General features: G+C 39.3%; 1 protein-coding gene across 7 annotated transcripts in view; it reads right to left on the bottom strand.

Annotated features, from left to right (window-relative positions):
* Nucleotides 1–1,512: 1,512 nt before the first annotated feature.
* The window catches only part of slc4a3 (solute carrier family 4 member 3), a 51,949-nt gene continuing 33,503 nt past the window's right edge, over nt 1,513–19,958 (bottom strand). For 6 of the 7 annotated variants that reach the window (XM_019260859.2, XM_027284951.1, XM_027284958.1 and 3 more), the window contains 16 exons: nt 19,489–19,669; nt 19,117–19,252; nt 14,002–14,185; nt 13,064–13,169; nt 11,997–12,181; nt 11,634–11,853; nt 10,994–11,209; nt 10,752–10,900; nt 10,449–10,643; nt 10,169–10,360; nt 9,357–9,446; nt 9,086–9,252; nt 8,742–8,995; nt 6,875–7,044; nt 4,972–5,145; nt 1,513–3,604 (listed from right to left, as the gene is read on the bottom strand). In XM_019260859.2, the coding sequence (XP_019116404.2) occupies nt 3,527–3,604; nt 4,972–5,145; nt 6,875–7,044; nt 8,742–8,995; nt 9,086–9,252; nt 9,357–9,446; nt 10,169–10,360; nt 10,449–10,643; nt 10,752–10,900; nt 10,994–11,209; nt 11,634–11,853; nt 11,997–12,181; nt 13,064–13,169; nt 14,002–14,185; nt 19,117–19,252; nt 19,489–19,669 (2,697 nt within the window). In that variant the 3' untranslated portion in view covers nt 1,513–3,526. The remainder of the gene's footprint in view (nt 3,605–4,971; nt 5,146–6,874; nt 7,045–8,741; nt 8,996–9,085; nt 9,253–9,356; nt 9,447–10,168; nt 10,361–10,448; nt 10,644–10,751; nt 10,901–10,993; nt 11,210–11,633; nt 11,854–11,996; nt 12,182–13,063; nt 13,170–14,001; nt 14,186–19,116; nt 19,253–19,488; nt 19,670–19,958) is intronic. The other variant, XR_003463299.1, reaches the window with a different exon arrangement.

Genomic DNA, 19,958 nt, shown 5'->3' with positions numbered 1-19,958 from the left:
AAAAAAATAAAAATAAAAACACACACATTGATTAAACAAAAGTTTCTGCCTTTTGCAAGACATTCATGTCTCAAGGCCTGTCTTTAGAGAGGTTCTTGTGACCTAAAGACTTGAAAAAATCAATGCAGAGATGTTAAGTGTGTGTGGTAATTGCATTTTTTTATTATTCTTTTGAAGATGTGGAACTGCTTGCCAATAATTTATGGCTAGACAGGCGCACATCCAGATACTAATGTTACAATTAAAATCTTCTAACTGGATCATAACTCTGGTCAATTCTGATGGATTCTTCTCCTTTGAGTTTACTTGAAAGGAATATGAACTGCCAAAACAAAGAGCATGTTGTGACTTTAAACACAGAGTGGAGGAAGCCTTAGGTCTAAGGTCATATATCCATATTCCTACTTGGAATTTGCATAATTTAAAACATATGGTGTTGTATGTATGTATACAGTTTATAATGTTTTTATAATGTCAAGATACCAAGAAAATGTACTAAATACATAAATAATTTTTTTTTTTTCCCAACTGGAATTTCTGGAAGAGGGGAGAAAGCTCCTAAAAAGCTTCTTTGAGACAATCATGTAGGTGACATATAGTTTGAAATTATTAACAAAACAAACTAAAGGTCAAATCTGTAACTGTTGGTAAATATCTATACTGCCATTTAACTGTCTCTTTAAAATGATTTGGGTTGGGAGGTTGGCTAAACCTCAGTATTTCTAAAGATTTGGCTCCAGCCCTGCTTGTTTACATCTAACACATAATATTTCTTATGTGCTCAAAACATCATTAGCCCTCAACTATTACTCAATAGCTTTGTTGTTAATGAACCTCCTTAAATTGGAATCAGTCTCGCTAAATCTGACAAGCAAAATCACGTGCCTGAAAACATTTACATTCAATAATGTCAAGAACATAGTGGGGCCAAGTATAATGGAGAAGTGTCTTTGCCCTCAGTTCACCATTCCCCTAAAACATAAACATGTGGTCCACATAGTCCATTGACTGCGCAGCCCATTAAAAAGAAACTGCTATGGAGAGCTAATGTAAAGCAAATTCAGTGACTCATTAACTTTGGGAGCTGCAGAATCAAATACATATTACAGCAGGTGTATGCTTCACATCAAAGTGTGGCTTGGACAATAGAGGAGGGGGGAAAAAAAGGGATTCATTTACAGTTATAATTCTGTCACTTTGCTGTCACTTCTCTTCTCTTGACCTCTTTTTCTCTATTGTATAACACAAAAGCCTGGACTGTAAGCCATATATTTTACATTGCAAGTGTTGGATTGCCTTGACCGCTTTATGTACACAAAAGAGGCAACAAACTAAAAGGCTGGGAAGCAATATTTACAGATCGGAGGTCAGTTTCCCCTGAGACAGAAGTCTTGCATGACTCGTAAATATAGGGCATGGTTACGTGACAGGAGATGGCATAAAAATCTATACTACACTACTGACCTTTAATATAAAGTTGTTGTTTTTTTGTGTGTGTGTGTAGTTTTAGAATTTTTTTTTCGCACTTTGGAGCTTTAGTTTAGTTTTAGTTGATGCAGCAGTGATCATTATCCCGAGAAAACACAATGATTTTTACCACTTTGTCATATTTAATAACTATTTACAGAAACCTTGTCAGCTGCCACACAGTGTCTCTTTACTTATTTCTTTATCCATTGCAGTGGGTACGGAGTACAGGTGAGGCATTCTACATACTATTTACTTACAGTATGCAGAAACCATAAACTGGTCGATTATTTGCATCTAAAACCTTTCAGTTAATCTCTATTGCCCTTGTATGTGATCAATGATCAGGAGTGCAGTCGGCCTCTCTGCACTGTAGAGATACTGAGTCCCAGCACACGTACTAATATCTCATCTTTGCCTACCACTTTTTTCCTTTGAAAACTTTATTTCAATCCTGTTCAAGAAAACTGGCAGAAACTCCCAGAATCGCTTCGACCTGATGTCAACATGACAGAATGTATTTCAAGTGGAATATTTGTCAGTGAGTGTAGTCTAACATGCTGGCCTTCTTAAAAAAAAAAAAAAAAGAGCGTCACACAAATATGTGTACAACTTGTTACTGCATAATTAAGCCTCTTGTGAAATTTTGTGTCAACAACTGGTGTTTTTGTTTGACAGAAGTAAGGTTTCTCAAAATGTTGGAAGTGTCATGAACGGTAATTAAAATTCTATAGTGGGCTCGCAATATAGGAGGTGAGAACTAAATCCCTGGGTATTTCAAAACAACTCTGAACACAGATGGTACATTATAATTCCAAGCTCACAGTCTTACTGTACAATGCATCATTCATACATACTGCCAACACTCAACTGTTCCCCAGCGTTTTCAGTGCTTGTGTGTTTGCTTAGTTTCTATGCTTTTCCAGTCAAGTGTGTTATTATATCATTCATGTCATCAGTGAAAAACCACACTGTGGAAATATTGCAGAGAAGATGAAAGAACTGATGAATAATGACTTATTTTCTGTTTTGAATGTGTCAACATACACAATGTTCTTTTTATTTTATACTAACTCTTATAGCAGTTTAAGCTAGTTGGGAGTCCAAACATCACTGAGAATCTGGCATAGCGTTAAGTCCAAAGGTCACAAAAGATACAACAAAGTAGAAAAATAAGGTTGAGACCATGTTAACTATTATACGTCCAAGGTTACAATAATGGGTTCACTGGACTGGTATGTTGGGCATTGAACACCTAACAAAGTACAGTAACACCCTTGAAGAGGCTTGCACAGTCTCTGTGGAGATTTTGGCTTCAAGGGGAGACTACATTTAGATAGGAGGCTTTGTGCCAGGGAGCTTGGTTGGCAGTGACAAAAGTGAACTTTTGCCCAGTCAAAGTGCTCATTACTAAAAGTCTGTACAGAAAGGAAAAGTACTACTTAACTCCTTGTTTACACATCATTGCAATCCATAGGAAATGGCAGTAGTATAAAGGGAAATGGCAGCTAAACTACATAGGCAGTGGAATTCAGGGATCTGAGATTTAGGGTCAATTCACATGAACAATTATGACTTTTTATGAAAATCCACTTCATGAATGAAATGAAAGCAAATTGACCCTATTTCCCACTTTCGGGACAAATAAATAAATCATCCAGCCTGCTGTAGTCCGAGAGGTCACCATCATCATTGCACTTATGCCCAGAACCTGCAGAGTAATTAAAGGGATGAATAGAGTACAAAGGTTTTTTTTTGTTTTTTTGTTGCATTGTCCATTTCAGGTAGGGTGCTCTGAACTATTTTTGGACCTCTGACACGATCTTCGGGGAGTTTAACACAACACCACCACCACAGAGAACATAAGGTGTGCTCTTTTTAAAAAACTGGAATAAACAAAGGTAAGAAGTGATTATCCAGCTATTGAATATTTAACACCATTACATTAGCTCCTCTCGCTTTGTCACCGCTACCCGGGGCAGGGACACTGAGGTTTCCAAACAGGCTTGGTCAGATCCGGCGGATGGATGAAGTCGTATCAGCTGGGTCCAATTTAAATTTATACAAGCATATGGATCTCGTTGTACTCATCTCGTCCGTCTTCATCAAAGTTGGGAGAATCCTCGTCGCAATCCAGCTGTGAAACGACAAATTATCTTTAATCGTTTTCATTGAAGTTTTGCTCAAAGGTCAAAATAAGGCAACTTAAATGGTGAAAAGGTGAATCTCTCTTTTTACGAAAGTAGATATAATAAAATCCATGAATTTAACAACTAAACTACTGTCAAATCTGATAAAATGATACATTTATATCAAAGTAAATGTTTGACATTTGTGGAAGTTGGAAGTCAGAAACAGCAATATGGTGGCGCACACAGTGAACGGTCAACAGTTTCCATTTCATTCTTATGATTTTATGAAGTCATGTTTGTGCTGAGGTGTCCATGTTTTCCCGAGCACATGTACTGTGACACATTTAGACTGGAAGTCTGGACTACCCACTTAGAACTATCGACTTGCAATGGATTGTATTAAAGTACGAAGCTACAGCCAGAAGTGGACAAGCTTTTCTTTTCATTAAAACTGTCCATAGGTAACAACATTTGTCTACCAGCAGCACTTAAGATCAACAAATGACTACATTAATTATTATCTCATTTGTTTAATCTGTACAAAAACCAAAACCACCATTGTACTCAGGGGTTATCTTTGTGCTAAGCTAAATTAGCCAAGTGAGTAGTAATTAATCTTCTCAACTAACTGTCACCAAGAAAACCAAAGTAGGACGTAAAGCCAGTGTGAACACAAGAACCGTTTCTCCTTGATCTGGACCAGATGAACAAAACTCAGATATATTTAGCATCTAAACATGTTTTGTAGAGAAGAACAAAAGAATAACGATGTGGAGAAATACATATACAGAATGTGATCTGGTTCATGTAAGGGTGAAGGTTTGAGGGCTGAGGGATCTGGCATCATGGAGGTCCAATTTAATTTGTGTAATTTTCACATCATTTCAAGGTTCTATAGTTTGATTCTACAGTGCCTTGAGTTCATGAGACCTTTGAATGAACGCAACACGAATGGTGGTCAGGTTAAGAACAAAGCTGTTTATTTTATCCTGACATTTTGGAAATTGAAGGTTTTAATCTGACAGCGATGAAATGTATGGGTTTGGGGGATCTAACCAAGAAAACAGAAAGACCCGCTTCAGGATGGACTGTGAATCTTTTTCTGGTCAGAACATAGAGCAAAAAGAAATATTTGCATATCGTTTGAAAATATTTGGATGAGAACGCTGTCCATGATCACAGAGAAGAAAATCATTCGAAGCTAATTTGAAGCATTTCTCTAAGATATGTTAGTATTAGACAGATATAAAAACATGCCAACATCCATCTAATGTTAAATTTGCTGTAAAATAAGTATCCCGTGGCTATGTGGGATCAGATTATTGTGGCAAAGATTCAAACATCTATGGAATCCCTCTGCTCCCAAACCTACCGCCTGGAGTTCTCGTTCCTCGAAAATCCTGGAGAGGACCAGGCGGCGCAGAGGCACCGTCATGATGAGGACGAAGGGGAACGCCAGGGAGGCCACGGTGGACTTCACTACCCACAGAGCCACGATGCACGCCAGCTGCATCAGGGTGAACATGTTCATACGCCATGTCTTCACCTGGAGTTGCACACATATGTGGTGGTTAATGGCTAGAAAACCAATAGACCATAGACCAGAGTACAGACACATTAAACACATCGAATCCCAAACTGTCCCACTGCATTATGAAAATATCACGTTTTTGGCTCCATCTAGTGGAAAATCATGCCTCTAATGAATTGTGTTAAAAGTGCAAAAGAGACTGAGGTTTTCCTGTTTTTTCCACAAAATTTGTTGTGTGATATCAGGACCAGAATCATCAGCTTGTGGTGGAAAGCCATATGTGAGGATATACAAGATGAAAGCATCATTAACAGGCTGAACACACAACAGATTTACAAAAGATATATTTTCCATTATTCTCTGTTGATTGCTTAACGAAATGCATATTAAAACACAAGGCTGTATTTAATTATAAATGTTTATTGAGTGAATTTATGAAAGGACACCGTGTTTCTGTTTGTCTTTGCTCTTCATTTGCTCTTCTTTAAAGGTCCAGTGTGTAAGATTTCAAGAGTGTGTAAGACTGGCAGAAATTGAATACAGTATTTACATGTATGTTTTTATAAGTGTTTTTTCTTAAAAAAATAGGAATCGTTTTGTTTTCGTTACTTTCATGTTGATTTCTACAGTAGGCCAGAATGGAGAAACTAAAAGTTTGCGGTCACTATTGATGAGGTGAGGTTATTCAGTCGGTTACAATCTGCAATCTCATCGCTAGACGCCACTAAATCCTACACACTGGACCTTTAAGAGCAACTGCACCACACTTGTGTAGGACTGATAGTGTGACATGTTATATGCCGAACTGTTGATTGTGCTAGCATCATCAATCGATGACTCCTTAGGATTGGCCCTGAGGCTTAATGCACTTCCAGTGTATGTGACTGGGGACAAAAGCCACAGTGCTTGTTTTGGTTTCAACAATATACATATATGAAATATGATTTATGCTAGCAGATGTACTTTCAGAGAAATGTGAAATACTGAAGCATGTAAACACCTTATCTACGTTTCTCTATCATTCTCTGCTATGTGTGCAAATAGATGTTGTGCTAATGTTCCTTGACACCAGTAATGCATAGGATAAAAATTTTTTAAAGATTTTTTTTTCTTTATTTGATAGAAACAGCTAAAGAGTGACAGGAATGTGGGGAGAGAGACGAGGGAATGATGCGTGGCAAAGAGCCACAGGTTTCAAACCCCGGGCTTCCACAGCAAGGACTGAGCGTTCGCACATGGGGCGGCTGCTCTACCAACTGAGCTAAACACCGCCCCAACACAGAGGATACATTAAGTGTATTCTTCCATTACTGATGATCTGATGGAGAAGCTAAATCCAGCAGTGACCAGGCGGCCAGAAACCAAACTGTTTATCCTCAACTGTTGAGATGACTCTCTGTTTGGGGTCAAAACTCTCGCAATGTTTTCCTTTCTCCATGCGTCTTGGAAGTCGGTGAGGCTCCACCAGAAATCCCTACTCTGCTTGTAACTCTCTGTTGGTGAAGAAATGACAGTTTTCTGGATGTGGAGGAGTCCAAGACTTGCATAGCTGTAAAAACCTGGATAATGTTCATGTATCATTTATACATGGGTCTGAATAATCTGGTTACTCGTTTAATCAAAGCTCAAAACCAAGACTGCAGAAGAGCAGTGGCCTGTTACCACTCTGCTGGGTTTGGCTTCTTCGTCTCACCACTAATAATAATGGACGAGGTCATGTAAACATTGCTATTGTGTGTGTTACCTTGGTGACGTAGATGTGGTCAGGGTGATGTTTGGCTGGCGTGACCATGAGTGTGATGCGTTCGTACAGTTGGATGCCTGTCAGAGAGGTGACCCCCATGTACAGGAAGATGCCAAAGAGCACAGCCAAGGGAATGAGTCGGAGCACGTCCGTCATCACTATGGACATACCTGATGGGTAGAGACGGGTTAAAGGTGATGTCTTCAAATAATACTGGTTTTGAGACACTACACACATGCAAGAAAACCGTGGAGAGACTTATTCATCCAATGAGGGAACAACCCTCATGAAAAAACACACTGTTGATGCCGTTTATTTGAAACATATCCACTGTTCAGCTGTCTTGTCTGAAACGCTATTTGGGATAATCCAAAAAGTCTTATTCTAATCCAAACAGTCAAACAAAAGTTCAAAGATCAAGATGAGTCATCATGGCTGTATACTCAAACTGGATCAAGCTATACTTAGAACAACTTTGGGAACCCTACCTTAGTTGAAACAAAATATTCCGCTGGCAGAATAGTACGAGTCAGTGGATAAAAACAATGTTAAAATATCTGACAGTGATTTTTGAGTTTGACAGTTTATGTTTGGAAATATGAATATGCTGCTGCAACGGCTGATACATCAGCCAGCTCATACTTCATGAATTATATCTATACATGTAGATGAAGTGTCACTAATTTGAGCTTATGCTCTCTTTCAAGACAAATTATTGTCCAGCACTGTAATAATGCTGTAGAAAAACATAACCGCCGCAGCCAGATAATAAATAGAATAACTGTTCTGGAAATGGTTGGTAGCTCAGATATCTATTTTTTCTCCAGTTAATTTCATGCTGATGTACTTTGATGTGATTCATTTATTTTGAAAAGAACATTTTTTTGGAATCTGGCTTTTTTAAAATTAGATTCCTAATAAATCAAGATGTCATATGATACTCAAAAGGATCGTTCTTTCCCCCTTTGCTAAGCCCCACTCCCCTTTTTACTTGTGCTTGACCTATCAAGCTTTTCATCCGAGCATGGCACAAAAGTTAACAGTGATAACAGCGCTGCAGTAATTACTGAAATAATGGATATCACATAGATGTGAACGAAAGCAGGGTTCTTATTTTGAGCACACTTTTGGCTGAAATCCAGTCCATCAACTGTAGCTAGCTGTCATCCAGTGTGTAGGATTTAGTGGCCTTTAATGGTGTAGTTGCTGATTGCAATCCCCTCTCATCACCCTGTCTCTTTGCTGCCTTGAAGGTGAACCTAAGGTGTCCTATCTAGAGCCAGAGTTCAGCAGACTCTGTGGAAGCGGCACTGCAGTGTCTGTAGATATAAAAGACTCATTCTAAGGTAACAAAAATAAAGACTCGCATGATTACACACTAATGAAAACATATTCCTGCATATTATACTCCATTTCTACCATACTCTGTAAATAGAACCCCTTCAGTGCGACACACGGGACATTTAAATCTCTGTAAGTTGGTTGAAAACTGTCTCCAGCTGACTTGTTGAATGTTTCCAGCTGGTTTTAAAACAAGAAAGCATGCTCATGATGGCTGCGTACATGATATTGTGCTAAAAGACTGAGGCTTAAGCTACATATCTCAGGCAACTTCACCTGTTGATGATCCATGTTGAAGACATGGAGGTAAAGGAGCAATTAACACACTGCGTAATGCATTCCTCAGCAGATGTGTTCTGCGTTTTTGGTTTCGTAAAGGCTAAAAAACACACCGCCCATGTAAATTCTTGAGATGGTGAGTATCATCCTACATTATAGCCCCAGGCACACCTGTTTGCCATGTGTAGAAATCTAAAGATTTACAGGCTTGTCTGCCTTGTTGCGTTTCTTCTACTTGTCTTCTTACCAACAAGAACAGCCACTAGAAGCCCAGTCAGCCTCTGTTCCTTAACCTCCTGGATCATGGGTTTTTCACCAGGTGCTGTGGCTTTGCTCATGACGGTGAGGGCATTGACATGAGTGACGGAGCGCACAGTGGCCGCGGTAAGCCACGGCAGGCCGAAAAGAGGACAGAAAGCACCCAGAATGACAATGAGCAGAAGATCCAGGTGGAAGCCTGAGCCTTTAACCAGGCGACGCTCCTTCTTACTGACGATCAATCTGAGAATGAAGAAAAAAAGGGAAAATATTTCAAAAATGAAAGTTCTACACCCAGAGCATTACCACTGTAGATAATCATACTCTACGCACGAAGTGATCTGAGTTTCCATGAAAATGAGGATGAAGACAAGAAGGGCAGGTACAATAGATGCTCCCATCATCCAGGTGGGAAAGGGCTGCTTGTCACCAAAGGGACTGATGAACCAACCTCTCTTCTCAGGAGAGGTGACTGAGAAGCCCGACGGCACATCGAGTTTCTAAAAATAAATCAAATTAAAATGCTAACACTGGGAAAAGACACTGATTTGTTGGCACTGTAATAAAATCACACTAAAAGTGAGACTGAAGAGATTGCAGTTACCTGTGTATAAGTGTCAGTAATACTGTAATCCACCAACACAGACATTAAAATTGAGATAGGGATGCCAAAGTCACCAATGATTCTTCTGGCCTGTGGATATCAAGAAACCATAGAAAAAACAAATAAAGTTAATCAACACACTTCTTATCACATAAAAGTTTATAGAAAGCTCATTTGACCTTAGGTTAGAGATAAACATGTCATATCATACAATGTTGTATGAATCAATATTATTGATATAAACTGGGTTAAACACGATATTTAAGTTTTTTTATGAAAATCTGTGAAGTGACCTGCCCACTTCCACTAAGGTATAGATACTGCTGATTTTGTGGGTAATGGTGTGAATTGGTGTTTCCAGAAAAACCCTTTGGGCTTTAACTATAACCCAAAGTGGTCAAAAAAAAAACATTAAAAAACTGTAGAGAGATGATATATACTGACAGATAATACTTAATAATTACCAGCAATTTTAATTTTAAAGACAAGATACTTATAACTTACATATTTTGTTTTCACATAAGGTGTTTTGAGGATACACATTTGATCTTTGTTACCTTTTTAAATGAGTTGGATTTAAAGGAAGCCTGTGAAGATTTGGACCACTAGTGGTGCTATAGAGCAGTGTTCTTAAAAGTGGGGTTGAAAAAAATGTTGAAAAAATGCATTCCAAATCTTTTATAGGAAAGTAAGTGCATCACACCTTTGTTAACCAACACAAAAGCTACACAGTCTATCTTAGTTTCCCACAAGATGTCTGACATCTTCTGTTTGAACTGAATGTTTTTAAGAGACTCAGTATATTAACGTACCTTGCCACCTAAAAAACGACTGTTTCTGAATTTCCTGAGGAAGAAAGCTACAAAGAAAGTGCCCATCATGAGGACCAGAGACAGAAGAGCAGTGTTGGGCTGGTTGTAGATGGCGTCAACAGTGTCTGGAATCCCAGCAGCTCCGGTGGAGTCGGTGGGGTATGTTGCCAACAGTGGATGTTCCTTGAACACCTGGAAACAAAATGAGAGTCTCAGTTTATGCTCTGTTGATTGGTTGTAGGGCATTTTTGAAGATATTACAAGGTCTAACAAGGGTTACCTTGATGAGCTTAGAAAAGGTCTCATAGATGAAGATAAGGGAGATGAGAAAAGCAAAAATCTCCTGGGTAAAGGGTGAGATATAGCGAACGAGGAAACTGCCTTCTGCTGCCACAATCACCAGGACAATGAAGATGAGCCAGAAACCAATCCACACTCGACCAGTCAAGTACTCAAAGTTGTGGGCCTGACAGAACTGAGTGAGAAAACACAGACATGTTAGTTACAAGTTCAGGGAAAGGAAAATGAGCATTACGTAACACAAAAACTGGCATGTGAGTTCTATGTTTTTCAGATGACGTACCTTATAGTAGGCTTCTTCAAACACCAGTAAGGGGCCGGAAAAGCCTATGATGAGGAGGGGCTGACCGGCAAGTAGCGAGAATATAATTCCAAGAGTTGCAGTTGACACAATTAGCTCAGTCACTCCCATCATGCCCTCTGTTTTTTCACCTGTATGTGAGAAGAGTCGAAAACCCATCGTCAGAGCACAGAACCAAAACGACATGGAATCCAAATTTCTTGTTTCTTTCAGTTTTAGTTTACCCAGCAGGCCTCCAAAGGTAATAGTGGGCGACAATGCAGCGAAATAAATGAAGATGACGGCAGCGATGCACTGCATGTCAAGGGCATCTTTTAAGTCGCTGACGTAGTGTGGGTAGCGGCGCCGGATGTCGTGGATCAGGCCTCCGAAAGGAATCCCTGAGCGCTTCAGTGGGTCCACCTCCTGGTCTCCTTCCTCTTCCTCCTCCGGACTCACCTCTAGAGGGGTTTGTTACAGCCTCCATTAGGTAAAGAAACTACTAGTGAAACAGTTAAATGAGCAACTATACAAGTCAACAAGACACAATCTGTGATACTAATGTAAACATTACCACCACTAAAAAACGAAATAAATGGTTCTTTCCATTAGAGTCCTTGATAAGAAAAACATATAATGGAGCCATCCTTATTCCTTACGCCACTCTGTGTAGGATTTAAAAGTCTTTGGCACCCTCCAGTGGCAGTATCAAAAAACCTCTATGGCAACGCATGTCTTGAGGAAAAAAAAGCCCAACTTCTGGGAGCGATCTGTCACTGCTTTACAGTACTAACATTAGTTTGCATAATCAGAGGTGCCTCCTTCAAACTCAGTAATTGGGGATTTGGCCTTGAAAAGAGGCTCGTTAGGGACTTGACAGAGTACCTTTGTTGTTCTGCTCCATTCCAGATGAGGACTGGTGCCTCTTGAGCTCCCTTTCCTTCCTCTTGCGCAGCATCTGCTTCTGGAAGTCTGCCACTGTCTTCAGGAGGTCTTTGCCCTCCACATCTGAGGGTGGAATGACGATGCTGCAGTCCAAGAATTCGTTGATGCCATTCAGGAGGTCCTGTCTGTCATCAGCAAAATAGGCCACCTCATGGAAACTCTAAAAAAACAAAAAAAAACAATTGAATGTCATCACTAGAAGCTTGAGAAAACTTGTCAGCAATTTATAACCGCAGTAACTGTCTGCATGTACAGTTCATGTAGTGAGAGGTGATTTAATGTGAGCATGGGATTTATATCTACCTTGTCAGACATGAGAGTGGAGAAGGAGCGTCCAATCTCATGATAATCCATGTTGGATTGACTGGGACCGAGCAGGACGAAAATAAAGCGAACAGGGACGGGAACCTCCAGCACCGACTCTAGAAGGACTGCCTCATTCAACCTGACAAAGGCCATGGCTGGCTGCTCCAGGAACTCAACACAGCCTGACAGGAAACAACAACATCAAAACGTTTTAGACTTTTGAGATTTTTCTTTTTTTCGCATAGCTGCACATGGGACGACATTCTGTGATTGCACTTTGGTTATTAGTACAGTGGTCCCTCGTTTATCGCAGGGGATACGTTCTAAAAATAACCCGCAATAAACGAAATCCGCGAAGTAAGTTTTACAATTATTATACATGTTTTAAGGCCGTAAAACCCCTAACCACACACTTTTATACACCTTTTTACACGCATTTTGTACAGTACTCCCTTAATTAATCAGGACGCAGAACACACGTGCGGTTCTCACTTAGCCAATCAGGACGCAGAACACAATGCACGTTCATACTGTTACAGTACGCTGTAAAAATAAAGCATGCAAAATTACACTAAAAATATCCGCGAAACAGCGAGTCCGCGAAAAGTGAACCGCGATATAGCGAGGGACGACTGTACTTTCATCACCTGTTCACTTGCAAATATCCCAACAGAAAGTGATGTGCAAAACCAATTTCCTCCTTATTTCCATGTGTTGTAGTTGTGGCACTGATTTGCTGGTTTCTGATTCAACTCAGTTGTCATTGCTCAAAATACAAGTACGAAATACAGTTTAGCATCTAACCAGAGGTGCAAAAACAGTCAAGTGCAGAGTAGTGTAGATATGTATGATAGATAGGCTAAGGAACACGTTAAGTTAAGATACATGCAGTGAGTATAACTGTTATACTGCTTGTGATTAAATTTTCTTATTTTTGTATTTGAGGTCTAATGGACAATGTACAACATGCGTATTCATCTCTTAACAGTTAAAACAGAAAAACAGAAGAAAAAGAAAAGACATAATTCCTCTAATCTAGTTTGTCAAAAACTCCCAGAGCTTACCAGCTAAAACAATGACAGCTTCAGCATCTTTGGGAATCTTGGCGAGGAGTTTCATCGATCTGGCTGCAGCTGGATGGCTCTCAGGAGGCAGAGGGTGGAGGGATTTCTTGGAGGAAGAACAGAACAAAAAAAAAAAAAATCACATTGTTGTTCCAACCAACGTGATGTGACACCACAACATAGCATGGGACCAATAATGTGAATATATTGTGGGAATAGCAATGTATATGAACAATAATCCAATACCCTTGTGCAATTCATTTTAAACTGCACAACTGGATAACTGGTTCTTTGTGTTTCAACAGAATCTTTTTAATAGGCTGTTTTAAATTTGCCAACTTTTTAAGCCATGGGGAACATTAAGTTTTCACAGTTAATGCATCTAGAAGCTTTAACTAGAAACACCTGTAAGCTGACTAAGAACATAATTCAACACATGTGGCACAGGGAGGTTTGCTTTCTCCGACTTCAAGAACTACCTACACGACTTCTGACCTCATGGAGGGGTGTTTCAAAGAACAATGCAAGAGCCACGGGCCTCAAATCAGGAATTTAGCGTAATCATGCCTAAATCTATGCTTACTGCTGATGCTTAGAACTCAATGCAAACCATAAACTAGAACAAGACAGCTCAACATCGCTTTTATCTCTGTCCATTTAGATAGCTGAGTCCAATTATCCTTGTGGATTCTTGTCAAAACGAGTTAATCACTTGCTTTGGCTTCAGTAAAACATACGGTGCTGCACCGCACTTTTTCAACTATGTCAAAGTCACAGCGAGATGTCATCTCGCAGATCACATGACTCGCAGATCTCTCTGTCACAAGCTTCTCACATTGAAACAAAGAATAAGGAAGGAAGTGTTAAGAGTAAGGGTAAGTGTAGAGTTAAGGATAAACAAAAGCCAAATAATAAAAAAAAAGGCCAAAGAAACTTACAAACAGGCTGGCAAACACATCTTGTTTTGGGTCGTATACTGGCCCTTTGTTATCCTGGTTCTCATCGGGCTCTTCGGCCACCAGCGGCAAATTGGTGTCCGGGACGTGGTTGTGATTGAAGCTACCATGCAGACTGCTGGATGATTGATGGCGGTGAAAACGATGTTTCAAATCACTCGGATGACTGTGGTAAAAAGGTAAAAAGAAAGAAGACATGATAGTGGTGTGGTATAGCTAACATATTGTTCATTTGGTCATAAAAGCACAAAATCGGCAGCCATTTTGTAAGTAAAGTAAGTCTACAGCCATGCTAGCAACTTTGTGAGGCTGTATATGGACACACCTGCGCTCTGAGATGAATGTTTAGCACAAAGAATGTTGAGCAAATATAGTTTACTAGGATCACGCTTAGTTTAACGTGTTAGCATGATAACATTTGCTAATCAGCTCTAAGCACAAAGTAAAGCTGACACTGGTGGGAAAGTCAATAGTTTTACAGCTTATAAACCAAAGTACAATACATTCAAATTAAAATGTCAAACTGATGACAGCACAAGATGAAATCAGGGAAATCACATTATAATCCATCCCGTGGAGAACATAAATATCCAGTTTTTTTTTTTGTAATATGTCCAATAGCTATGGAAACATTTAACTCTGAACGCGGCAAAAAATGCTAGATTAAAAGTCATTAGTCCACTGTGGGTAATGAATGTCTGTAGCAAGTTTCATGTCACTCCATTGAATAGTTGTTGAGATGTTTGATTTTGGCCAATATCCATGAAGACCCACAACTAGTATGGCTACAAAGCAGTTAGTATTGGGAGGACTGTTCTTTATTTTGTTCTAATAAAAAGCCCTCTTTTATTTGGCAGAGACTGTTTAAAATGCCTTTCGCTTCAGTCAAAGCAAAACACAAACTGCCCTGTCAGAATGGTGGATGGCCTAATAGGTTTTTACTGCAACAGACTGAAAAGTGGCAGCATCACATTATACTTTCCTTCATAGATACATTAATATAAGCTCTATACATTATTCGCAAGTATCTGAATTCTGAATGTATTCTCTCTCCAGCCTAAGGGGGGAATTAAACTGGTATTATAAAAATGTTATTATGAAATATTTTAACTAAGAGGATTTAAATCCTTGTTTATCTACCTCATGTCCGTTAGCAATGTTGAAGCACTTCACCTTCAGTTTTTCAATTCAAGCCAGGTAGAAAGCTCTTAGAAGAAAATCTTGACAGAGTTGATATAGTCATTTTTTATTTGAATTATAGCAATAATAAAACAGGCAGATACTCTATCCGTGTTAGCTACGTCTTTGTGCATGTGAGTGTCAGCACGTTCCTGTGTCTCTTCAAGAGAAGTATTTAATGTTTCACACCAGCCAAGTTTATAACACTGCTTCATTACATCACTACTCAGTGCAATGGTGACATCACCTCACTCATTAGGCCCACAAGGTCCAATAAGACGGTGCTCAAATTGGATGTGACAGCACAGTGAAACAAAAGAACGAGGTGTGACGAGAAGTGAATTATACTCAAGACGTTTCTAGAGGATCTTTAAAGTCATCTGAGTAAGTGATGAGATAAATTTTAGCAGCACCTCAATGTGTTTCGTTCTATGTTGTAAATCTGATATCAGACTGGTGATGACTCTAATGACATGAGTGATTTCTTTCCCCTGTGGAAGCCAGTAACCTGCAGGGAATTTAGGTGGAAAGGCTGTGAACGATGGAGTGAATGACGACGTGCCGCTAATAATGTCAGCTGGTCGGCTTCTTTTCTGTTCATCTGTTGTGTTGCTTTGTGTGTGTAAAATCCAGTGAAACATTTGATCATCACATTGTTAGTAATATTGAATTTTTTGCTTTAACCTAGTGCACTAATCCAAACTTTTGAGTTGTGTCATCACACCAAAGCACTGTCCATGCAGGATTACCGTTACTGATTAAACACAGGCTGTACCATTTTGGCTTGACAGAGGGGGAGCCAGACAGAGAATGCTGTACCAGTGGCACAGGAGAGCTATATGCACAGACATAAGGAAAAGATGAGTTCCCTGAAAAATAAAAACAAAACAGGTATACAGTTTTTTTGACAGCACTTAAGTCACCCCAAGTTCAATTAAGTAGCTGTTGAGCTTGGAGCTTTTGAGCTTTTGAGGTTGAGATCTTTTAAGCTAACATGGACGAGAAGTTTCAAAAAATGGGTAAACTCCATCTCCTATGGAAACACGTGATAAGATCAAAAGCTCCAAATTATATACTGTTGGACGTTGTAACTTATTCCAACTTGTAAGCATGTCAACTTACAGAAAAAAACTTTAAAAACATGCTTACAAAGATGCTGCTTAGCAGGTATTATGTTTACCATGTTTACCTCCAGTTTGTCATCTGCTAATTAGCATTAGCCACAGCTGACACTAATGGGAATAGTATTTGTTTTGAAGGTATTTAGTCATAATAAAAGTACTGGACAATTTGACCTCATGAAGGTGCTAGATGAAATGTTTTTCATAAATCAAATAGTAATGTCAATGTTAAACTGCTGGTCATAGTACAGGATGTCACCAAAGTTGTGAAGATTCATCTTCTGGAAAGAATGAATGTCTGAAGCCACTTTTGTGCCAATCCATAAAGTAGCTGTTGAAATACTATACTATATCAATAAAACAAATTAACCTACAGGAAGAGTCAGGGGATCACCAGAGTTATTAGGGTTCATCTTCTGTATACCATGAATATACTTTATCTACCATTTTTAATGCAGATCAATCCAATAGTTGTCAAGGCATTTCACTCTAAAACAAAAATGGTGGCGCTTGAGGAAAAGTCAGGAGAGCTGTTAAGTCAGTGGGCTTTATCTGGGGACCACGAAAGCCTGTACAAGATGTATTGGTAAACCGTAGTTATACAGTAGTGATGTTAAGTCACAAATGTCTCAGGGAGCTTTACAATTGCAACACATTCTGTCGATGGATCTGGGTAAGGAAGAAAACTGAAAAGGAAGAGCCACAGAGGGCTTGTCAAATGTCAAATGTAAAAAGCAGACCATTAAATTACATTATATACTATTTTGGTGATATTTTTATGATTTAGTTACATGTAGATTCTAAAGTGAATGTGAAGATTGTGGACCCAGGAGGACTTTGAACAACTTCAGGTGTGGCCAAGTGGAACTTGAGTAACATGATCTCCTCCCCATCATGGAGAGAGTTTGTAATAGTCGACCTACTCAGACTGATGCATAAATTATGTCTCGTTCTGCCTCTCATTAGATGCAAAATAACATTTTAAGTGATCTCTGGAAAGACACAAAATATATAAACTGGAGCCTGATGGCAACATCTGGATTTTCAAAGGCATGGCTTATCTTTCCTTTTGTTAATTCGATCTGACAGCTGACATTTAGGTAGCTTGTTTTTTTGGTTATGTAACAGTGAAAAATCTATAATTCACTATGGGTAGGGCACTGTTCCATTGGCCATATTTGTCAGGTCGGTTTAGCTGGCATGTCAATACAAGTGCCAATCAATGAGTGGGGACCATTTGAGAGCTAGAAATAGCAAGGAGATGACAAGTCATGCATTACAAGCTAGCAGTGTGGAGGATCTGATGGAACTATCCCCTCTGGTGTTTTTGTGAGCACTCTGTCTTTGAGGTTTTCTAGTGAGAAAGTCCTGGTCTAAATTGACATCCTGACACCAAAAAGCAAGTTGTGGTGTCCCAAGATAACCATTCCCTCTCCAAATCTACTCACATACACTTCCGCTGGTTTGACAACATCACACCGAATAACTTCCAGCAACACCATCGAACTTGATACCAACAGTGGCTGACTGGAAAGAACATGCAAAAACCACAAAGCACCAAAAACTCAAAAGGCTAAAATAACAACTGACCCTGCTGACAAGAAACTGTAAACCTTTGGAATGAACGCCCAAATAGCTTATGTTTAGTCAGTCTGCTTTCATCTTAAATCCTGAGTTTTAAGTCTGTTTAATCTCAAACTAAACATTTAAGAAACATGATGAACCTGGATTTATGAAAAGTAACAAAAAAGTTAGGAGAGAGGCTGGTTTGGAGCTAGTTTATGTGTTTCTACCAAGCCACACTGTGTTTTGTGTGTAGTTATGAGCCTCAGATTGAAACACCCACTCTCTTATGTATGAAACAGAAGTAGGTCTAACACTGAACAGGACTGAAAAGATCTTTTACAGAGATCAAAGGGCCTGGATGGCTCACACAAAGAAGAATTAAACTTTTCATCTGACGGTCGAGGCTTTAAGACCCAGTGCAGGTACAGCACAGTCTTGACTTTTGAAACTCAGTCAACCCCAGGGAAGTATACCAGATGATGAGCCAAGTGTTGTTAAATGTCACAATTTGGAAATTCCCTGTTCAGTTTCCCAGAGTTTGCCTTTTTGTAAACTTCACTGCAGGATGATGATTAATGAGGAAGAGGAAGAGGGCAAAGATTTTATTCTTCTTGCTGCCATGCCTATAACCCATGATCAAAATGTCAACAAAGCAGCATCTGCATTACCATACACTGGAATGTCTGTTAATACATGGATACAATACATGGATTAAGAAAGAACTCAATCTAAGATAACAATGTTTTTGAGGGGCCTATCCCGTGAAGCAGGTGGGTTAGTCATCTAACTATGGTATTAAATGGGATTATGATTGTTTGAGATTAAATCAAGATATGCTGCCATAGCAACTAATGCCAAAGACCAACACTGCAAGTAGGAGTCCTTGTTTGAAGCTTTAAAGTCCTCATCAATCAACTGAGTCAAAAACATTGAGTCCACATCAAGTGACAAGTACTTGGCTGGAGATTTAATTTTATATTACTATTATTATTATATTAATAATATTTTAACATTAATCCTTAAAAATAAGTCATAAATACTGTATACTGTGTAAAGAGGGCATTTCATGAGGACTTCATTTTTTCAGCTTTAAGAGAAAGAATATTTCTAACAGTGACAGAATCAGTGCTGTACCTGTGTAAAAGGAAATCAGGAATAAAAAGGCCTGTGTATTTTAATTCTGATCATCTTAGAATTGCCCAAAATGCAACATTTTAGCCTGGTGACTGACCTGTGTTTGAGGAGCAGAGCCCGGAGAACACTGGATCTGTCCTCAGCTCTGATCTGATCAGAGATGATCATCGTCTCCACCACCAGGTGGGCGATGCCGGGCAGGGAGTTCTGCTCGAGGTCCAGAAGGATGGCACCTGTGGATGGGAAGGTGCGGATAGACAAGGAGCAAAATTGACTGCTCATGTCAAATTGTTTAAAAGGTTTCCACCTTTTCCAAGTAGAAAATGTCTGCATTTGGTGTTGATCAACAAAGATAAGTTTTGCTTCTTTTTGTATTTCATGTTTGTCCTTGTGTATTTTATTTCTACTGCACATGGACACAGATAAATCATCTACAGTACCTTGCTGCATGCATGCAGGAGCTGTTTACCCTGTGTGATGGTGCGGCGAAGCTCCAGCAAACTGCGAAAGGAGAGTGAGGCCACATGAGGTTTGCCCCAGCGATCTGTCTCCTCCTCCACATCCTCTTCAAACTTGATCCAGCGAGCTCGCTCCTTCCAACGCATTTCATGGTCCTTATCCACGATCAGTTCGTTCAGCTCCACGAACAACTGAAGATGAAGTAGAGTGGAAACACAAAATACATGGCTGAACATTTCATAATTCATAATTATAATAATTATCAAAGATTACTTTTGGAATATGTTTATTCCAAAATCATAACCTGTATATACGTATTCACCCAGTTGTCACCCAAGAGGTAACAACAACACTATGCTGAAAATGTTTCAGGGATTAAAACCTCTCAGCACACCTTAAGAATAAAACATTTCTATTCAGTGAGTCTCAAGAAGAGTTTGATTTCAGATATCAATAATCATTTTAGTTTTTTAGGTTGTG

Source organism: Larimichthys crocea, chromosome I (genome assembly GCF_000972845.2).
Source record: "Larimichthys crocea isolate SSNF chromosome I, L_crocea_2.0, whole genome shotgun sequence".
In the NCBI taxonomy this organism is placed as follows: domain Eukaryota; kingdom Metazoa; phylum Chordata; class Actinopteri; family Sciaenidae; genus Larimichthys; species Larimichthys crocea.
The sequence above is the reverse complement of the archived record's forward strand: the minus strand, read 5'-3'. Positions and strand labels throughout refer to the sequence as shown.